The sequence below is a fragment of the Eleutherodactylus coqui genome, chromosome 7 (genome assembly GCF_035609145.1).
Source record: "Eleutherodactylus coqui strain aEleCoq1 chromosome 7, aEleCoq1.hap1, whole genome shotgun sequence".
NCBI classification, from domain to species: Eukaryota; Metazoa; Chordata; class Amphibia; order Anura; family Eleutherodactylidae; genus Eleutherodactylus; species Eleutherodactylus coqui.
In genome coordinates this window covers 149,014,297-149,038,067 of record NC_089843.1, presented here as the reverse complement: position 1 = coordinate 149,038,067, position 23,771 = coordinate 149,014,297, and the positions used below count along the sequence as shown (strand labels likewise).

General features: G+C 39.1%; 1 protein-coding gene across 1 annotated transcript in view; it reads left to right on the top strand.

The window, feature by feature from the left end:
- Positions 1-21,271, top strand: part of COL25A1 (collagen type XXV alpha 1 chain) — a 404,320-nt gene extending 383,049 nt beyond the window's left edge. The window contains exons 37-39 of the mRNA XM_066573822.1: positions 4,944-5,021; positions 9,594-9,632; positions 14,614-21,271. Of these exons, the coding sequence (XP_066429919.1) occupies positions 4,944-5,021; positions 9,594-9,632; positions 14,614-14,649 (153 nt within the window). The 3' untranslated portion in view covers positions 14,650-21,271. The remainder of the gene's footprint in view (positions 1-4,943; positions 5,022-9,593; positions 9,633-14,613) is intronic.
- Positions 21,272-23,771: the final 2,500 nt, after the last annotated feature.

The window sequence follows — 23,771 nt, the reverse complement described above, 5'->3', positions numbered from 1 at the left end:
TATAAGTAATTTTATTAAAATGACCAACATATCATCATTAAAGGGCTTTTCCCATCATTAAAAGTGCTGGCATTTCATTAAGACTTCTTCTTACTTTCTGATTAGAGAGGGTTCTACTACTGGAATCCACAGTGATCCAGAGAATGAAATGGCCACAGTACATAGTAACATAGTATGCTAGGTCGAATTAAGACAATGTCCATCTAGTTTAGCCTGTTTCAACCCCCCTCCCCTTGTTGATCGAGAGGAAGGAAAAAAGAAACCCAAGCAGCCATTTAGTTTATTCGGGGGAAAAAAAAATCCTTCCTGACTCCATAATGGCAGCCAGAGTAATCCCTGGATCAACATTTGAGATCATCAACCACCGCTGGTCACCTAATGTCTATATCCTGTAACATCATAGCGCTCTAGAAAGACATCTAGTCCCCTCTTAAATTCCTCTATCAATTTTGCCATTACCACGTCCTCAGGCAGAGAGTTCCACAGTCTCACTGCTCTTACAGTAAAGAACCCCCTTCTGTGTTGGTGATGAAACCTTCTTTCTTCTAGACGTAGAGGATGCCCTCTTGTTACCGTCACAGTCCTGGGTATAAACAAATCATGGGAGAGATCCTTGTATTGTCCTCTCATGTATTTATACATAGTTATTTGATCGCCCCTTAGCCATCTTTTTCCAGGGTGAATAATCCCAATTTTGATAGCCTCCCTGAGTCCTCTCGTTTTGTTTATTAATTTAGTTGCCCTTCTTTGAGCCCCCTCCAGCACTGTAACATCCTTCCTGAGCACCGGTGTCCAGAACTGTACACAGTATTCCATGTGAGGCCTGACAAGTGCCTTATATAGTGGGAGGATAATGTTCTTGTCACTCGCCCCTATACCTCTTTTAATGCACCCCAAGACTTTATTTACTTCTGCAGCTGCTGACTGGCATTGGTTGCTCCAGTTTAGTCTACAATCCACTAGTACCCCCAGGTCTTTTCCATATCACTTTCCCTAGCAGTACCCCATTTAGTGTATATTGGCACATATCACAAAATAAAAATCTATGCTCCGCTGTTTCCCCTATTGCTGGTCCTCTGGGTAGGGACATCCGGTCCATTTACATGTCACATGACTATGACAGGCACTCATGGCACAACTCTGTTGACATCACTACCCAGAGGCTACAGTGATGCTCATTTTCAAGATTACAAGTATAGTTAAAGAATTTCATTCCCTTGACACTGTGCACAGTACATGGGTTTCCTGAAATGCAAATCTCAGAAATCCCCTTAAACCCAATATATGTAGCTTATAGTAAAGAGATCTGGTATTTTGATTCGCTGTACTAAAATGTGAAGGATGCTGCAATAGACAAGGTGGTTGTGAGTACTTTGGCTGCAGTATAATAAAACTGACTACTTATATCTCCACTTAATTTTCTATCGTTAGTAAATTTGACATTAATGACCACCTTAAATGTCATTTCATGACAATATAAAACATAACTACACTTTTTAATAAAAATGTTATTAAAATTGTCTGTGACACAAAGTACTCCGGGAAAAGATGAGCGCTGAAAGGAAATAAGAATACTTAGGGGCTACATTGTGTGTTTTCTAACCAATGTAATGACTCCCAGACTAACATTAAATAGCTCATGGTGTGTTTGCCCTATTGCAGAAATGGAGCTAATGACACGGCTGTTCACTAGAACTAAAAGGGTCGGTCTGGTTTAGCAAACTCATTTTGAAAATTGATACAAGGGAATTCTGGGTTAATAAAAGTGAGCCCTGTGTTTAAGACTAAGAGCGTCTTTCAATCTGGAGGACTTGGCACGTCCATGTGTTGTATGGATAACCTATAGATTTCAATGAGAACTGTGCAACCCTTCTGTAGTGGTGCTACGTGATAATAAGGACATTTCTAACAAAATGCATTTTGCAAAACAGACAGCCTCCTTAACTTTTATTATGACACTTAAATAAAATAAAACATATTGAAATAGAAAAAATAACAATGTATTATGTTACCAGTTATGTCGTTTAGGAAGGGTATCATTTCTCCTTAAGGAGAGCACCTAGAAGGTGTCTGAGGAGACTTATAAGGCCATCCATTCTCCTCTGGGAAATATGCAAATGGAAAGATGGGACAATGCCTCTGCAGCGCCACCTATTGGAAGGCATCCTTCCTGACCCATGCGTTTAGGCCTCTCACTAGCCAAGCCAGAAGCCTACTGCACACTGATGAGAGGCAATCACAGTTGTCTGTGCATGGTTATCTTATCCTTGGCTCACAATTCCCAGGCACTGTTAGGAGGCTTGTTTAAAAAGTCTGACTTGCAGGAATGCTGCCTTCCAATAGGTGGTGCTGCAAATATATTGTTCCATCTTTCCAATACCAGCTATGCAATATCAAAGAACACCTATAGAGGACTAGAGACTACAAGTATAGTCAAAACAAATAAGTTGCTTAATATACCCTTGCCCTAACTCATGTGGTTTGCTCCATGACATTGGTGCATATACCTAGAAAGGTACAGGGTATGCATCTACCTACCAAAGGTGCTCTATTACACCAACTGTTGATAAATATATTTAATTGTATGTTTTTCATGACTGACTGTAGAAATTGACATCAGTATAGTCAATCAGCCTAAGTGGCTTAGTAGATAACTATTATATATTTCAAGGCCTTAGCTATAGAGGGTCCTCTTATACCAGTTGCTCTTGGATCCTTGAGCCTGATGAGGGCCAAAATCCCCTGTTTCATAAGAAACTAGTATTATAAATGACATGTCATAGGTGGGTGACCTCTCACTGATTTTGCACTGGAGCCCAGCAGCTTCAAGTTAAGCTTCTGATCTACTTTGACTACATTATGGTGAAATTGGAAATCCGCAGTTCAAATTTGATCCAGACAAAATCTGCATGGAGTTACTATGTTGTCCCCATGTGTGCTTACATTAACCCCTGGTATCCTGCTTTCCTTTCATGCTCTGTAAATGCTGATAGGTCACGCTATTGTTGGCACACATGAAAAGATAAGGTCTGTTTAACTTTTTATAGCATAGTAAATACTGCCTGAAGTTCTAGCTACATTATAATATTTTGTTTCATTTATTTGCTTTAGTTATTTAATTGCTTTAGTTTTGCATTATTTTATCATAAACCATCTCCATTTACCACTAAATGATCAAGAATGATTTAATGTCTTGTGTTATGTTTCCTTTCCAGAGGTGCATTCCCTTCTCCTCCTTCACCCTATATGTACTTTCCTATAACTTTTACTTGCTTACTTTTTCCCTTAAAGCTTTCCTTTCCCTGAACCTAACTGGTTTATTTGGTGGATAACTATGCACTGTCAGCCCTGGATTTAACAGTTCCTATTGCGCTGCATACGCTGTGCCTAAAATGCACAGTGGTCTCAGAATAATCCCCCCAGTCTTTCCTTGACTGCTATCCATCGTTCTACTAATTTTGTGGCCTCCTCCTCTTCCCTTCCTTGGTAATAAATACCAATTTCTGCTTTTATCAGTTTTCACAGCCTATTGATGGGTATGAAGAACATTTACTTTACTCATTCTAGAATTACCTTTTAGGTTACATTATTAGGGACAGGTCTAAAGGCATTAACTCTTGCATAATCTGAGTCTTAACCCTTTCCAATCCAATTTTGGATTCAGGGTTTCCTAAAAGGCTTTCTCTTTTTGCTGTTATGCAACAGTGCCATCTGCTGGCTAAAGCCAATGTGTGTGCACCAGAGAGGCTCCGACAACGGAGTGGCTGGCAATAGACGGTAAGAATACCCTGTTGGACGTCTTCTGACATTGGAACTGTACAAGTTTCAATCAGAATCTAGGAAGACGTCAGACAGTGGATTGGAAAGGGTTAAATGGGTATATTTTCTATACTTTATTGATGAGCAAATGCCCCTATGGTAGCATGTCACACGGAAAGCCGCTAGGTTTATGGAGGAGTGGTAACGATATGAATTTTAATTGGGAAATGAAACCAGAACTGACCTTCTAACAGGTCATGGGAGTTTCCCATTTTTAGTGGTCCTTATGTTACTAGATTCCGGATAAATAAATGAATTTTTCTGCACCCGTTTGCCTTTTCTGCACATTTGTTAGATTCTTTATTGAAAAACATAACTTATGATGATGGCAGATGATTTTAAATAAATTCTCCCAGACAAACATTTCTGTAGGGCATATGCGTAAGCCTATTATTCAAGTACACATGATTATACTGCGGTGTGTTTTTTTCAGTGCTCACATGCCAAAATAGAAAAAAATTACAGACTGCTTGCATTTACATGCCAGCAAATAGAGCAGGCTCGACATCTTGGTAAATGTTCCTTCACACCTCTCATCTGCTGACACCTTTGATACATTGTTTTTTTTTATAAACCATTGTATTCACAGGGGGAAAAGGGAAAGAAAGGCAAAAAAGGGCCTAAAGGGGAGAAAGGAGAACAGGGTGCCCCTGGATTAGATGCACCTTGCCCGTTGGTATGTGTAAGCAATGCAATAATCGCGCCGGGAAATCTAATTTGTGTTGGAAAGAGCAAATATTCAAAAACTCACCAATGCCAATATTCTTCTGCAAAGTTGCTCTATGAAGTCCTAAAAACTCTCTTACAAATTTCCCAAATTCCAAATGAATTGAATGCATTGAAAGCTCCTAATGACCTTTGTAAGCACTAGAGTTCAACATCATGGATTAGGATCTGCAATATTGCATCCAAGAGATGAAGATGAAATTTCACTATAGATGTTCCAAAAAATTGTTACTTGCAATCATATTTTACTACAATCGCAGGGTGGCATTTTGGCATGGTGCAAAGTGACTGCTTGCTCTTCCCATACTTTTTTCACTTCTTTCTTTTAGTTTTGAACAGGGTTTCTTTTTAAAGGTTTATATTGTTCAGTAACATTGCAAGTTAATCTTTACAAACAGGGTTTCCGTGGATTAAAGGGGGAAAAAGGGGAACCAGGTCAGCCTGGCCTGGATGGGCTGGATGCCCCTTGCCAATTGGTACAGTATTTCTCTTTCCTGTCCTTCCCTGCATGTGAGTCCTTGTCTTTAGTCACCAATGCAAAGACCACAACTTGGAGAATTTGCATTGGCAACAAATCTGCATGATCTTGCATGGATCAAGTTATCCTATCTCATGACTAATTGAGTATTTCCTATGTTAACCCATGTAAGTGCTCACACTGTATGTCCTTCTACTGTATTTTTCCTCAGAATGCTCTATAAGTGATAAAACATTGGCGTGTTTGCCTACTCAGACACATATAACACTGCAGTAAAATGTAGATAACCGTTATGAAGCGCTTACCTTAGCAGCTTGTGACTGCCTACAGTTTAGACAGTCCATTATCAGAAAACAAATAGGTAATCTATGTAGTGATGTAATAGCCTGCAGCCCAGTCCTTTCTCTACACACCCTTTATAATGGCTTAGATTCCCTATTCAACTTACTTGACCTTCCCTGTAGTTTTCTTTGCAGTTTCCTCTCCTCAACTCAGCATGATTCTAAAATCCTGCCCATACTAAAATGATACTAGAAATACCTTTCCTTGTACCAATATGGCAAACATGGTCATTCTATAAAGTTACAGAAGATAAAAGAAACAGTCACCGAGCTCAAGAAAAAGTTGTCTTCTAGGATCTGTTCACACTACTGTTGGGTGTCCATTGCTTTTTTTGATGACCAGAATATCGTAATCATTAAAACCCGATGGACCCATTAGAAGTAGAGATGAGTGAGCATACTCGCTAAGGGCAATTACTCGAGCGAGCATTGCCCTTAGCGAGTACCTGCCTGCTCGAAAGAAAAGATTCGGCTGCCGGCGCGGGTGAGAGGTGAGTTGCGGGAGTGAGCAGAGGGGAGTGGGGGGGGGGGGGAGAGAGGGAGAAAGATCTCCCCTCCACTCCCCCCCCCCCCCCCGCTCTTCCCCTCTGCTCCCTGCCGGCAGCCAAATCTTTTCTTCCGAGCGGGCAGGTACTCTCTAGGATCTAGGATCCTTTATAACATGGATCTCTGATAGCTTTCATAGTCCAGTAATAACGTAAGACATGACACTTGTGTAAACAGATTCTAAAAAGTTGAAACGTGAGCAAAAACGAGGTCTGAAGACAATTGCATTCTCATTTTTGCAGAAAATCAGACACGTTATGCTATTGTGCTGGGGAAAAATGAAGCATGCATATTGCATAAAACATCTGTTATTTTGTCCTTACAATGTGTCATTTATATCTGGAGGATGCAGAACAGTTTAATACAAATTTTACAATAATTATTCTAAAAACACAAAAATCTGGAAATATGACCACTGATATATCTGCCCGTGAAATCTTTTAGTAGGCTGTTCATTAATTTCAGACCTATCATGATCTCTACATGAATGGCCTCAAATCAGGGGAGAGCCCCCAGTAAATAGTTGGTATTAAAATGAACTGCAGTAATACAAAAAGCAGCGACTACTTTTACTTAAGCATCCGTGAAGGGATGTCATGCTCCTTAGGCTCTGTTCAGATCTGCGTTGTAGGCTTAGTTTGAAGCTTGCAATACAGGTATGGCCCAAAGTCAAGAAAATGCCAGGTGGCATGATGGAGGCCCTACAGACCCATTATAGTCAATGGGGTCCATCAGACGTCATTCAGTTCCTTCCTATGATGGATCCGTCACGTGCTGAAATTCCGTTTTCCGGTTCCCATGATTGAACATGAAAACAAAATGTCACAACTCAAGTGTGAACTGAGCCCTAGGTGCTGCAGCCACTATTGACCATGGCATCTAAGAAGTTAAATGGATCAGAGCTTTCACTGATGTCAACTATTAGCTTTGGAACACGCCTTGCACATGAAAATGCGGGTACATCCAAATGTGCAAATAGGTTAATTCAGTGGACATAGGGGTTGTCATACAGCTTTCTACCATTTTCCAGACTAAAATGCTAAGACACAACATAGACATATTGGTGCAATCAGCCTGTCACTACCTCGTGCTGCCCTCAGAGAGATACGTATAGTAAGCAAATAATTAATGCCCCCTCCACTGAAGTCAAGGAGATGTGGGTTTTAGGCACTTAAAGTGCTTTTACATGGAACAATTGAGATTCCCATGAACCAGCAAGAATCTGAACAATTATCATTCAGTGTAAATGCATGCATCAACTGAATGTTGAACGTACCATCCTGTGTGAACAGGCAGTTGTTTACTTATGAACGACTGCCTGCTTACTGTGAATGGAGGTGGGTGAGTCGGAACGATTACCGGCCCGCTTCACCTCCATTCAGTCAGCGATGATGGTTCCTGTGTAAAAGCACAGGAATGTTATCTCTGGGACAACCTGTCGGACATCTGTTGCCCGGTAGATCGCCCCGTGTAAAAGCACCCTTTCTAGCTATGCGTTCTGAAAAGTCTGTGCTACACATTCCGAATAATACATCATTACATTTAGATTTTAAATCTCGCATTGCAAACCCCAGGTATAAATGACTGTTCATTTCGAGTTTCCAGTTCATAAAATCAGTCAGATTACTTGTAAGAGATTGGTGTGATTGGAATAAAGTGTGTATGTAGGCTGCGCGAGAGCATGCAATCAGCAGATCTGTCGATGATAGAAAATGATGTAATGTACTATGAAATTAGCAACACTTTCTACCACTTCAAATATGTTATCATGAAGAACAACAATGGATATAATGGATACTGTGACTATAAACATGACACACAGATATACTTTACACTGCATACAAAACGCATATGCTTAGAAATAAGGATGATTGTTGCTAGCGGCTTTCATGCAGTGTAAAATATGATGTATTACAGTGTCGGAAGTGTTTTATTTTATGGGTTTGTATGCTAATATCGGAAAGTGTTACAGTACGCACTTTTATAATCTTAATGAAAATCTCCATAAATGGGGAAAATAAGGCGGCCACAGGGAAATGAAATTACCCACCTTTGCTCTTAGGACCCGTCAATAAATTATGACTCAACGTTTCAATTTGAGAGGCGGTGGGGAATCATATTGCCCAGTGTTTTTCCTGTTACCACCAGTAGTGAATTATTCTTCCAACCTCCTGCTGTCCCGTAACTTTGGTAGTTTAGTCCTTGTTGGCAACTGGAAAGTTGGTTGTGATGAGCCTTTATAAAACATTGATACAAGAAGGACAGAGATGAACCTCACACTTCCTCTGTTGCTAGTGATAGATCTAGTGGCCAATTTGAAGCCATTTACTCTTCATGTCTTGCTGTCATAGCACAGTGATGATGTTTTGTCCGTACTCACATGACTAAAGCAGCCAATCGATTGCAGTAGTGATTTCACCAAGGCCAACATTGTGGACAATTTAAGGCCCATTTACATATAACGATTATTGCTCAAAATTTGTTCAAGCAACCAAAAATGAGCAATAATCGTTACATGTAAATGCTACCATCGTGCACTTTTCATCTGAACGATGATTTTAAGGTGAACTTAAAATCCATCATTCAGCAGCAGAGAGATAAAGTGTCTCTCAGTAGACCTCATGCTGTGTTCTCCACGGGAGGCTGGAGATCACATGGTAACCTGCTTGCAGCCCTCACAAGAACAATGCAGCTGTGTGTGCAGCTGGGCGTGTGATTAATCACAAGCTGGGCTCTGCAAACAGCTCCCAGAGGCCCTTTTATATGCAAATAAAGATGATAAAGTGTTAATGAGATTAACACTTTATGCAAAAAGATCGTTAAAACTTTCAATCGTTTGAAAGATTGTCTTTGCATATAAATGGGCCTTTAGCTGCTATAGTCAAGTGATTGTAAAATATAAGTGCCTTGCTATGACATCAAGATGCCGTATGGGACACCAGTACTGGAGATAACAGGAATTTAAAAGGGAAATATACTACTTTTTTTATATATATATTTTTTATGTTCGAGCAAACGGTGATGTGTCTGCTATTTTCCCCAAAAATCAAGAAAAAATAGTAAGAAAAAATAAGTAAAAAAATATAATTTTTTGTAAGTTTTTATCTCATCCATTCAACGATTTTTTCTTTAAATATCTGAAAAGTAGTGAACTCACCCATTAGTAATCAACACAATATATCTGTAAAATTACTTTTTACTTGTAGCTCTTACACAATAAGGCTGCATTCAGACGGACGTATATCGGCTCGGTTTTCACGCCGAGCCGATATACATCGTCCTCATCTGCAGGGGGGGGGGGGTGGAAGAGCCAGGAGCAGGAACTGAGCTCCCGCCCCCTCTCTGCCTCCTCTCTGCCCCTCTGCACTATTTGCAATGAAAGGAGGCGGGACGGGGCAGGGCTAAGTTCCAAGAATTAGCCCCACCCCTGCCCCACCTCTCCCCATTGCAAATAGTGCAGAGGGGTGGAGAGGAGGCAGAGAGGGGGCGGGAGCTCAGTTCCTGCTCCTGGCTCTTCCATCCTCCCCCCCCCCCTGCACACGAGGACAACGTATATCGGCTCGGCGTGAAAACCAAGCCGATATACGTCCGTCTGAATGCAGCCTAAGCGTCATGTTCATGTAATGCTTCAGCTTTGATCATGTATGCATCCTGTGTAATCTTGACAACTTGTACCTAAACAGGGACCAGATGGACTTCCAATGCCTGGCTGCTGGCAGAAGGTGAGAATCGCATATAATCTAATATTAAAACTTGGAGATATATGTGTTTAACCATTAACTATTCATTGTGAGGTTGTTAATAAAAACGAATTGCATGATTTACTTTACTGTACTTTGAGCTGCTAATACTGGGGGGGGGGGGGACTGAACTTTAATGTTGGGGTTTTAGAAACACTTGTGCTGCAGTCTGGAAGGGAAAGTGTAAAAACACCATACTAATGAGGTCAATCATCACAATCACAGGTATGCAGGGTGTGGTACGTTTTAACTCTTATCATTTCCAGGGAACACAGTTTAGTGGGAACAGTGTACCTAATTAGACAAGACATTAGAAAGTTGCAGTGTGGTGCAATTCTTATTTCATAGGAGGCTATGTAGAAAATGTACATAACATTCAACTGCCTATTGAAAACGTTAAGGCTGGGTTCCCACAGGACAGAAAACCTGTGGAAATCTTGCGGTTTGGCCGCACCGAAAAACCGCAAGATTTCTGCAGGATAAGCGCTGTTTCAAAACCCCTGGTCGTTTGCTGCGGGTTTTGGAGCGGTTCGGCCAACGGTATTCTGCTGCGGCTTTCTCTCCCCATAGAGAGGAGAGAGGCTGCAACAGAAATAAAATTTGACATGCTGCTGCTGTCAGTTCTCATCCACATGGCTGGCTAATCCCGGGATTAGGAGCCGCGGGCGGATTTGACGCACAGTAATTCTGCATGGAATTTCCGCTGCAAATCCGTCCCGTGTGAACCCAGCCTAAATCTCATGGAAAGCACTCCATGCAGCTTAAGACATGCAACACTATGCTAGACATTGGTCACCACCAGTGTCCAACTAACCATAGTTTTGAAGTCATCATAAATTTCCAAAATGCACAAATGTTTCTAAAAAAAAATGTGTTTAGGCATGGGATTGCTGTGTGCAGTGGGAAGAGTGTTACTGCATTTTCTTACATCACAGTAACTCGTTGCTATAAAATAAGCTATTTAGCTGGCAGGAGAATGATGGTGTTCTGAAAGAGATATTCTGGAGATGATGTTTTTTTTTTCAAGTTTTCAACCATCCACCGAATAAGTGAAAACTGATAGATCGGAGGGGGTTTAACTGCTGAGACCTCTTCCGAACTACAGAACGGAGGTTTGGTTGGTCTCCAGGGATTTAATCAAGAGTCAGGCAGGCGCACCACTGCTCTATTCATTTCAATGAGAATGCTGGCGATTGCTGAGCACTTAAATTGCTGATCTACAACTAAAGACTTCTGTCTGAAATGCGTAAGCAGTCACGTGGAGATTTTCTGGTACTGCTTCTAATAACCTGGACAAAGACTAAAGTTTTATTCACCTTGTTGGCTACTACCTCTACTTTTTGAATGCCAGAACATCTACCACGGGAGGACATACTCGTTGATTCTCGTGGGGACTAAAGGCTAGTCGTCCATCTGGTTCAATCTCACAGAAGAGCTTCTGTAACACAAATTGCTGAAAATGTTAATGCTGGTTTTGAAAGAAATCTGTCAGAACACACAGTATATTACAGCTGCTGTGTATAGGGCTGTATAGCCACAGACCGGTTAGAGTGCTCATGCTGACGCCTGTCCATTGGAAGAGTCCCTAGATGCACTATAAGAGAAGGCAAGCTGGCAGAGGCAGTGTGATGCTTTGGGGAAAGTTTTGCTGGAAAAGCTTTAGTTCTGGCATTCAGGTGGATGTAACAGTGACACTGCAAGTAATAGGTGTAGAGCAGCAATCAGGAACTTATTCAATCTTCATAGTATAAAGGAGGTTACTTTATTGTCTCCATATAGAAAATGCTGCAACATTTTGACAAGAATGTGGTCTTTGTCAAGCGTAACTGTGACACCTACCTAACCATTGTTGAAGACTAAGTACTTACCTCCATGACAATGGTATCACCTAGTAGCAGTGGCCTCTTTCAGCAGGATAATGCACCCTACCACACTGCCAAATTTGTTTTGGAATGGTTTGAAGAACATGACAAAGAGTTCAAGGTGTTCTCTTGAACTCTAAATTTGTAAGAGCTGCTTTGGCAGTATGAGAGGTATCTACACAATATTATGGCTAGTACATACCATGATATTTCCATGTTTGCACAGTTAGTGGGTTGGGGTCGATGGAGTGACCAGTAAACAACTAAATACCTTTGGGTTTTAGCACTATTAGATTGTAATCCTATAATATAACCTTTTTTATGTTTAATAACTACCCAACAAAAGAAAAATAAAAAGGAGGGCCCACATAAATAGTCTAGAAAATTGGACATAAGCTGTCTTATGGTTCCCTTACCCGGATGAAACAAGTGACATCACCACTGGTTGTTCGTGCTCATACACAATGTTTGGATTGGCAGATCACTGCTGAGAATTGCTAACTGATTAGTTTAAACGAATGTTGCGCGACAACCTTTCCGGGTACATGGACCTTTACCCTATATTGACGTATATGTGTATTCAGTATCTAAGTAGCTAGACTCTGTACCGGCTCTCCTATAAAGCCATGCTAAGTCACCCACTGCAGCTAAGGACCAAACCAGTAATTGTGGAAACCATGATTAAAACGCACTATCCTGCCACCAGAGAAAGAGAAATAGTGTGAGTCCTGAGAATCCAGATGAACTATAAATATATTCCTGCCACTGTCAGATGAGTCTCTGAGGACCGCCGTCATGCCTCTAAAGTCATAACAATTACTATCGCATGATGAATCATCATAGTATCAGATAAAGAACAAAGGGCAGGGTCCCAATACAGTTAGTCAAATGTGGCAAAGTTCTTGCCCACCAGAGGAAAAAAAGGAGAGGGGCATCAAGCAAAAATATTCCTCACCGTTAGTGTATTGCAATAGGATTTAGGTCTCATAAAATGTAAATCCAACACTTGTTGCGAATATGAAACTGTTGATGATGTTGAGACATTCGACAACAATGTGGAGGGAAGGGAAATACCTCCTTCCACATTTGTCAAGGTAGTTTCAGTAGTGGGGTTTAAAGCTTGAGTTGAGAACATACGGCCCAGAACAGTGTAATGTAAATTCTTTAACTGAAGTAGTGGGGGATTCCTATCAGCTGTCACCAAAGCGTTCAATATATTTTTGAGGGATTACATTGTGTAGAATAGGGGGTGTGATTCCGATAAATTTTCCAGTTTATTGTCCTTTTTGCATTGCCCCTCTGAAGATCTGTATCTGATTCTGACAAATCAGTCTCAGAAACATCTGTATACTTATTCTGCTGAAGTTGGATGCTATTTTTCTTAGTAGACACCTGTCCAATATCGAAGTCACTACTATCCCTAACAAACGTCCGATGTCTATAGTCCTTAATTTCTCTTTTAAAGTTACCAATTTTTTTGAAGTTTTTGCTCAACTGTCTGAAAATCCATATGTCCTCGAAAGTCTCCAATGCCCCTTATCTCACCTTCCAACTTCTCTGTAGTCTTCGCTAGATAGACATTTTCATAATCTCATGGATATTTGATCAAATATTCTACATCATCTTTGCGTGAATTAGGTATAATATTAATCCTGAGACCATGGTACACTATTTTGTGCTGTGTGTCTTACATTATGTTTCCCACCATGATTTAACATATTGTTTATAGGTTTTTCGGTAATTGCAAAATGCAATATTGATGTCTGAAGATCCTATAATGCCCGCTGTTGTTGAAAAAACCTGGTTTCTACATGCTTAGCCTCTAGGGGAGAACTCTTTACATTTTAAACATGATGTCCACATGCTTAACCTCTACAATTACTGTCTTGGTCCCCAGCTGCTGAGTAAAGACCCATTTACATGCAATGATTATCGCTCAAAATTTGTTCAAACGATGGCATATAAGCAATAATCATTGCGTGTAAGTGCTGCCATCGTTCACTCTTCAGCTGAACAATGTTTTAAGGTGAGCTTAAAATCCATCGTTCACCCAGGTAGAAAAGATAAAAAGGACTGCAGGTTGTATTCTGCATGGGAGTCAGAGATTACATTGTATTCAGCAAAAAGCCCATGCGAGCACAATGGAGCTGTGTGCAGAGCTCAGACCACATGTTGTGATCTGCAAACAGCTCCTGGAGGACCCTTTACATGCAAATGATGCACTAATGGACATTAGTGTCCATTAACACTTGCTAAAACTGTTGATCTTTCAATCGTTTGAATGATTCTCTTTGCGTATAAATGAGCTTTAGCACGACTTAACAGACATTAAACAGATTCCACCTACTTGGATAGTGAATACACATATGTTAATATAGGATGAGACAGTTTATGTCTGGTTTTCTAGGCTAATCATGTGAGCCCGCTTTTTTTTGTTGTTGGGTGGTTATATTGTAGGGATTACAATCTAATGTGCTAAAACCCAAGTGTATTTACTTGTTTGCATATGCTCAGCACTGGATGTTGTTCTATGGGTTACACCCTTGTTCTTGTTCCCCAATGAAGTAAACAACTGACCGCGTTTAGTCATAAAGGCATGGCATATCTACTAACAACTGTCTTTTATTTCTCTTTGCAGTGACAAATCTAACCATGCGAGCATGAAGTTGTACATAATCAAAACTTTGTATTTATAGAGAAAAAAACAAGATGATTTCATATGTTTACATATACCTTCTTCTACTTGTCCATAAGTCCATCTTTTATCCACTTGCACAAGCTATTTGGCAGTAGTCATCGCTGCTGTTGAAATCTCCAGGACTGAAGAAATACTTCTTCTTATTGCTTAACTTGTAGACATCTTTCCATAGACTTGATGATCATCTGAGACCAGTTCACTGGATACGCAATGTCCATTCCATTTCTCTGCCCATGCCAAATAGCACCAGTGACTCGTGATGTTTAATATGTTTGTACAGACTAATGACTTGCATGAATCATGTCTAAGAGTTTGCTGTGCGGTTGAACCTCACATGCTAGATGATTGCTCTTTATGGCTACTTAAGTAGAACTCTTAATATCTGACTTTCATCCATTCTAAGGGAGTGACGCCATGGCTTGTAGCAAGGAAGAGATAAGGCTGACATAACAGTAACTTTGCTCAAATTCGGAGATCCATCAGTAGATGTTTAATCTCCTACCTGGCAAGTCATTCTGAGGCACAAAGGTCCTGATTGTCTTCAGCATCTTTTCATTCCATGCTATCGAAGGGAGTAGAAGATGGGCATATGATGGCTACTGAACATGTTCCTGAGATCCAAAAAAGTTTGGAGTTGAGTCGTATAAGAGGCTTAGGCCTGTGGGAAAGGAGAAGTTTCACTGAAGGAATCTTGTACCTGTACAGAAAAAGTCCTTCTCAGAAACTAAGCAGTTGCGGAGATCCTAGATCCTCCATACAGAACTGTATGAGAAGAGTTTGATGACCCACGCGTTGAAATATATGATCTTGTATGACAGGATCAGAATCTATATTGTGTTCATGTTTTTTTTTTGTTATTTTTGTATTTGAATGTTTTTATTACATTCAAGAAATGTGCTACATACGTTTATTACATGGTGTTAGGATTGCCAAATGGTCTTGCGATGTGCCACTGCCTAACATGCTGATAATGTGTAAACATGCCTTATTTTTGCTATTGTTGAACCGTTGTACCGAAGGCTTGCCGAAAGCTTCAATCTTTCATAAACAGTTAGATATTGTGTATGGAGCAGTTACGCCATTATTGTGTGACTTCCTTTTATCTGCATATTCCAAAACATAGGAAGTGGTTAAGAGCATAGCTGCTTATACAGTAATAGATGTAATATATTATTCATCTCCGTCTAACTATTTGTTACAGAAAAATGTTTATTTTTGCTTTATTCTACTTTAAAAAAAAAAAAAAACAAGGAAAAAAAAAACATTGTGTTCACTGAAAGTCAAAAAATGTATTTCGAGACTCTGGACTTTTAAATGAGCATTTCACATAGAGACATATATGTGTCCGTAGAACTGTGTGTTACAGTCTGATTTTATTTACCAGAGTGATGCTGACATTAAAGCACAAATTGACTTTTTTTTGTGGGATGACAAAAACACTCATTGTGGCCCCAAAAAAGTGATTTCTTTATATGTAGTGGCAGCAAAACACAGTTCCTTTAAGTTTTGCAATCCTATCACTGTCACAGTCTTTACCTCAAGACAGATTAGAAGTAGGATTTCATAGAACTGCATTCTGTGCTGCTATATTGCAGTTCTGTACTGTATATAGGGAGTTTTTTTTTACTATCTGCTAAAATATTCCGCATACAGTAGGTTTTGCTTCCCACATAGCAACAATGGGGTCAGTTATTTTTATTCTTCATATGGTGAATAAAATATTCATTTGTGCTGTCATTTTAAGAAAATGTAAAACATTTTTGCAAGTTTGAAAAGTTTTTTCTTTTTGTTTTAAGAAACCAGATTATTCGGTAAAAGACAAATTGATGTCTCCTAAAAACATATATTTATTCTTAGGATAGCTAGTTTGTGTTTTTTTACTGCATTCTCCATCATTTTTCTCTATTGTTTAACTAAGATTTTGGCTACCTTTAAATATGAGGCAGTCCTGTGATTTTGTATGGTACATTATGAATATATTGGCCTTACATTCTTAGCATTGTTACCATTTGCTTATAGAGAAAGTTGACTGGAAGTTCTCTGCCGAGCCGATTCTAAACTGTTTCCACAAACTAACATATAAGCACACACAGGGATAGATAGGTAGTAAGCATAGAGTAGGACAGTTGAGTTGATAATGGTTTTGTCTGGGTACATTGTCCACTCAGTCTATTGTATGGTCATCAACACTGGTATTGCTGGTCAATGGGAAGCAGTCGCATAGCATATACCTCCTAGTTTCAATTCTGTCAAAAGAGTTTTAACTTCTTTGTCCCTTCCACATGTTTAGTGTTCAGTTTGTTGGAAATGAGTAAAGTTTTGGAAGCCCAGATTATGGCTTGGTGAACTGAATTTCTTTTTGAAAATACTGGGAGATATGCTACAAAAACATATTAGTTTACTGGCATGTGATATTTTGCTATATACACACCCGTCATTAAGCCAGTGATATAAACTTGGCTTTGTGATTGTGTCCTTTTACGTAGAATTCTGTAGTTTCTGTAAGGAGTGCTCTTTAAGGCCTCTCTGACATGAGCGTATTTAGCCTGCGTATTACGCACATATTTTTTTGCATGTGTAATATGCTAAAAGCCAATTTATTTACATTGGGCCATTCAGATGTGTGTATTATGCACGTTAAAAAAACGCAGCATGTCCTATTTTGGTGCTTAATGTGCACCATTATCATAGCCTGTTGCATAAAATATGCATGTTACATGCGTATTTTCTGCGTTCTGTGTATTACAAGTGCAAAAATATATATATGCGCAATATGCAGAGAGCTTAATATTGATGAGTTTAAATAGTATTAGATTACTTTAGTATTAGTTGACAAGAATTTCCAGCTAGACCAGGGGTGTAGCTGTAGGGAATGCAGAGATGGTACTTTCCCCGGGGGCCGTTGTGCCGGAGAAGGCCCAAAGCCATCTCTGCCACGTAAGAAGATATCAGTATTATAAATGGTGCATGATAGGTTGGGGACCTGATTTTGCATTGGGGCGTGAGAACTTTGCATTACCCCTTTGTGCTAGGTTCATTTAAGCTGTTTTCACACTAGTGCCATACCTTACATTTTTACAGGAGCCATGACAAATAATGGATCCCATTGACACAGTTCTGGCCATCAAAAAGCAATCAGCACTCTTCATATCATACAGTTGCTAAATGATACATAAGTTCAGAGATAAGGGTCAAACATAGTTGGACTTCCCAACAGATAGAACAAGGCAAGACAGTGGGAAACCATTTAAAATAAATTGTAAAATAAACATTTACTGTAGAAAATGTTTAACACAGTTTTTTTTATAAAATGCCATTCCGTATTATATGGACATTGTATAACATTGCCTTCCACCAAAAATGAAAAGCTATCTGAACGACAGTCATCCCTTCTGATATTACAATGCATACGATTATATCACCCCATAAATATCTCCGGACTTACAGACAACTTTTTTTCCACTTTTCCAAAAACCCAACTAATTTTATAACACTTCAATCAGCTGCTAGTTTACAGGACTGAAACCAAATGACCTATAATTGGGTTCCGAACCTACGACTTGGGTCTTCATGTTAGAGTTTATTCTATAAAGTTAGAACAAGGTAGATTTATTCCTTAGGTATAACATGTTACCCTAGTTATTTATGTTATTCACATGCCAATACACTTCCATGATTTAATTCAACTGTAAATGTAATTTCTCCATATACAATTCTATTCAAAATGGCCGGATATGGATTCTTGTTCTGGGCATGAATGAGAATATCCTTGGAATCTGCTGTCCCTACACATATAAGCTATCATTTGTATTTTTGAGGCCTTGTAGTTATAATGATATAATTAAGACTATTTTTCCTCATTGTACAGTGTATAATATACAGAGCAAGATATATAAAAAGTTGTAAATTGACAAGTACTTTTATAAGCTTTCAAACCCTTCACCCAGATTTACTAATATATGACCAGTTAAAGGATTGCTTCAATTTAGAAATCAAATAACTATTTTTCTTTCACTTGAATGGGTCCAATCTGCAATACCAGATGTGGCGCATGGACAGAAGTGGTGAGGTTTCTTGGGGAAGAGAACGGGGGCCGTTTGTCCAAATTTTTTTCTAAGTTTTGGTTGGAAACAAAAAAGTATACATTGGATGCACACAAAGCTCTGTTCAGATATGTACTGTAGTTTTCATGTATAACAGAATCCATAACAGGGTGCCGTATTTAGCGGATTACACCAATGCCAATGGAGCCCATTGAAAAACAGATGTGTCCTCCCTTACATTGGCTCTTGGCTCAAGATATTCCAAGAAGACCAGCTTTGAAAAAAAAAATTTTACTCAAAAAGCCTGACAAAGTAATGAAAATATTTTTTTTCAAAAGTTGGTCATCTTGTGCTACTCATCTTGGGATATTTCAAACCTAAAGCCAAGATAAGGAAAGACATATCTCGACAGAGCCTCCAATGCAAATATGAACATAGCGATACCTACTGCTTCTGAAAAATAATGTAAGCAGCTATGTTTTATGGATATCCATATTAATCATATTCATTTTAATGAATTAGCCCTATATAATGTACAATCCTGGACAAATCATGGTCTAGTCAATCATTGCTAATTACATTTTTAATAAGCAAATGCAGAGTTAACCAATTTTCATGCCATACATTTTGTTGTAGAAACTTCCTACAATCTTGTTTAAAGAGAACACTTAAACATTATCTCCCACTAGAGATGAGCGAGTATACTCGCTAAGGCACATTACTCTCCCTCCCGCTCCCCGCCGCAACTCACCTGTCACCCGCGCCGGCCCCCAAATCTTTAGAGACGAGCGGGGAAATACTTGGCTAAGGCACTACTTGCTCGAGTAATGTGCCTTAGCGAGTATACTCACTCACTGTGTACAGTATATTACTACTTGTACAGGTGCCCAGTGCTCATGCCAGCCACATGATTGAAGTAACACCTAACTCTTAAAGAGGATTCTTCAATTAATTCATAGCACTAGAACATAGTAAACCATAGAGCTTACCTCCGTTGTGTCTGATGGGTTTTTGAATGGTTATTCATTTCCGGTAGTTTCTAAATGTGGTACTTAATAAAATTATACATACATCCTAGAGGGCTATCAAGGCATTTTGGAAATTGTAATTTCACAGCCAATGAGTTACCATTTGTCTTGATAGTCAGACACAGGTACATATACTGGAAATGTGTAAGTGAATACAATGTAGTAGATTTTTTTGTCATTTTTGAAAGATGTATGTATATTCCTATTCCTTATGTTGAGATATACATATTTTGTTTATTTTTGATTTTTGTACCTTTTTTTAAACACTGTTGATTTTATTGTTTAGGTTGATTTTTTTGTATTGCAGAATGCAGCAGGACATTTGTTATATTTGGCTGTGCTTTTCAGTATTATGCTGCTATTGTGAAAAGGGTTGATGTTGTGTAACCAGTCGCATTGGAAATTGACCATAGTACTATGAAGAAATAAAGTTGTACGCAAACAGCCTTGTAAAATCTAAAGTGCACACTGAGGCTTATTAAATAACAATATAACATGCTTTAAAATACTGTAACCCAGGGGGCAGATAGAGTGATATGAGCCCCCGGTCTGGTGCTACTAATTTCACTGGGCCCAATGTGTTAATGTCATTTAATTTTTAATTAGCTTGATTAGCTAAATGACAAATGGTGTTCATAGGGCATTAAATGTGTTGTCTAAGGGTAAAAAAACTGTTTATTATGTGCCATGTCTAATATTGCAGGTCACCTTCATTAAATGAATGGGACAAAGCTCCTATACTAGTCCATAGACCAGAGTGGTGTTATTTCTGGAAAAAAATGCAAAGCCTTTGATTATAGCTGGCAGACGCTTAAAAAAAGTAGTTTCTGTGGGTTAGGGTACTCTTCCATGGCCGATAGTTGCCCAAGTAATTGCTCAAAAGAGATATTATGGTCAACTGCCTTGACGTGTAAACACATGACCTCACAGGGTAAATCAGTAAGAATTGTTCACTTGTCTGAGTCACTTGGTTTTAGGCTCACCTAAAAACCAAGCGACTGTCAGCCTGTGTAAGCAGATAGTCAACAGCCTATTTACTCTGAATGGAGTGAGTGGCCAGAAGAGATTTCCAATGCACCCACCTCTATTTAATGAAAGACCATTGCTCCTATGTGAAAGCACGGGAGTAATAATTGTTGGGACGTCTGTTGGGTGCTTAAGTGCCCAATAGCCATCCCGTGTGAAAGGATCCTGACAAAACAATATTTTATCTAGCACCACTCAACATCCTTGTATTATATAGGCAAAATATCTGTTCTACATGGTTGCATTTTACAAAGGCTGTTTGGCTTAGATTGAGGTCTTTATTGTTCATAGTTACAACTATTGAGATGTGATGGCTTTCTTTCAGCACTCACTGGGTTTACAATCACAGATTTTAGTCAAGCCAATATCAATTTACAATAGTGCATGGAAATGATTACAATCTGTTCATCTAACATAAATTTCATCTCAACTGCTTATAAGGTTTGGTCTCACAGTTTCCATTACTGTATAGCAAATATAAAGTAGTGTCAGATAAGTGGGGAGTCACTAGTCCCTTTAAAAATTGGTTCTATGCCAAAACAAGATCTAAATGGACAACTTCGTCCAACCATCCAGATATTGATATTGGTCCAGTAAATCTGAAATCTGTGTATGTAACCTCAGTCATAAATATAGGAGGATTTGTCTTTTGGGGTAAATATTCTTTTTTTTTTTTCTTTTTCTTACCTGAGACTATAGAAACTTTAAATAAATTTGCCTTTATTCTAGTCTCGCTGTGTCAGGACTCATTCAGTTTGACTTTTTTTTTCATGTATTCATTTGTCATAAGGAAACATGGATTTCATTTGTTATATCTCACCATAGAACTGACTTATGTTCTTGGATGTTTGAACTTTATTTTTGATTTCTTGTTCATGGTGAGAAGTTGATCTTCAGATTTATTTTTACACTATGTATGACATATTTTTCATAATGTAAAAAGTGTGTAATTAAAATATTAATCTCCTCCACACGACTGTTACCTTCTTTCTCAGTATGTATGTGTTGTAATGCCATGATCACACTCAGAATGGAAGTGGAAAATACAGGTAGTAATGTGGAAAATGAAAAATAAGTCACCACAATTCTTTACAAATGTTTAGCATAAAAACTTGATCTAAACAATAAGCCATTTTTTCATGATACATTTCCTTTCAATATGGTGAAGGCCTGAAAAGAAACAGTAGGCGGTGTGAATTTTTATGCATAGGAATACTCCTTTTTAGAACCAGCAAAACAACGCATTTCGAGGCAATATTCTATTTCATGAGGTAGCTGGAAGGGTATATTGTTTACATTAAAGGAATGGAGAGGGTCATATAAAAAGATGCATCTGAATTCATAATGTATGAGTAAAGGAGTGTATGGAAAATAAATACATTTTATATATATATATATATATATATTTTTTTTCATATGTGTTCATATTCAATTAAACATTACAAAATAGTTCTATTTATTTAGAAACCATTTTAGGCACAGTAATTGGAAAGTTTTGACTCACAAGTTGGAGTTTTCTTCTGCATCTGGACAGATTGTTATGACAACTTGTCACAAATCAGCAAAACAAAAAGTATCAGGAAAATCTATATCGCCTGATAGTTAGTATTACTAGGGTATTGCATGTAATGCAGTGTTATTTAGATAGGTGTGGTGTAAAGTTATGTCACCACCTTATCTAGACAATGCTGCGCTGCATGCAATACCTTATTAATACAATCAGGTGATATATTTGTTTTACTGGTTTCTGGCAAAAAAAAAAAAGTGTCAAACCCTCTTTGGGGTCAGAAACGCTATCTTTTCTCCTTAGGGAGAGCAACTATATACTATAAACTAAGTGAGGAGACTCAAATGGCCATGCACGCTCCTCTGGGTAATATGCAAATAAGGGAGATGGAATAAATCCTCCACAGTGCCACCTATTGAAAGTCAGACTTTTTATGCAAGCTTTGTTACAATGACCAGGAATTAAAAGCAAAGCCAGACTCCATGTACATACAGCTGTTTCAGGGTTTTTGCCCTTCATCAGTGTACAGTAGGAATCTGGCTTTGCTAGTAAGAGGCCTGGGATGGGGGTCAGAAACGCTATCTTTTCTCCTTAGGGAGAGCAACTATACTATAAATTAAGTGAGGAGACTAAAATGGCTATACACGCTCCTCTGGGTAATATGCAAATAAGGGAGATGGAATAAATCCTCCACAGTGCCACCTATTGAAAGTCAGACTTTTTATGCAAGCTTTGTTACAATGACCAGGAATTAAAAGCAAAGCCAGACTCCATGTACATACAGCTGTTTCAGGGGTTTTGCCCTTCATCAGTGTACAGTAGGAATCTGGCTTTGCTAGTAAGAGGCCTGGGATGGGGGTCAGAAACGCTATCTTTTCTCCTTAGGGAGAGCAACTATACTATAAATTAAGTGAGGAGACTCAAATGGCCATGCACGCTCCTCTGGGTAATATGCAAATAAGGGAGATGGAATAAATCCTCCACAGTGCCACCTATTGAAAGTCAGACTTTTTATGCAAGCTTTGTTACAATGACCAGGAATTAAAAGCAAAGCCAGACTCCATGTACATACAGCTGTTTCAGGGGTTTTGCCCTTCATCAGTGTACAGTAGGAATCTGGCTTTGCTAGTAAGAGGCCTGGGATGGGGGTCAGAAACGCTATCTTTTCTCCTTAGGGAGAGCAACTATACTATAAATTAAGTGAGGAGACTAAAATGGCTATACACGCTCCTCTGGGTAATATGCAAATAAGGGAGATGGAATAAATCCTCCACAGTGCCACCTATTGAAAGTCAGACTTTTTATGCAAGCTTTGTTACAATGACCAGGAATTAAAAGCAAAGCCAGACTCCATGTACATACAGCTGTTTCAGGGGTTTTGCCCTTCATCAGTGTACAGTAGGAATCTGGCTTTGCTAGTAAGAGGCCTGGGATGGGGGTCAGAAACGCTATCTTTTCTCCTTAGGGAGAGCAACTATACTATAAATTAAGTGAGGAGACTCAAATGGCCATGCACGCTCCTCTGGGTAATATGCAAATAAGGGAGATGGAATAAATCCTCCACAGTGCCACCTATTGAAAGTCAGACTTTTTATGCAAGCTTTGTTACAATGACCAGGAATTAAAAGCAAAGCCAGACTCCATGTACATACAGCTGTTTCAGGGGTTTTGCCCTTCATCAGTGTACAGTAGGAATCTGGCTTTGCTAGTAAGAGGCCTGGGATGGGGGTCAGAAACGCTATCTTTTCTCCTTAGGGAGAGCAACTATACTATAAATTAAGTGAGGAGACTCAAATGGCCATGCACGCTCCTCTGGGTAATATGCAAATAAGGGAGATGGAATAAATCCTCCACAGTGCCACCTATTGAAAGTCAGACTTTTTATGCAAGCTTTGTTACAATGACCAGGAATTAAAAGCAAAGCCAGACTCCATGTACATTCAGCTGTTTCAGGGGT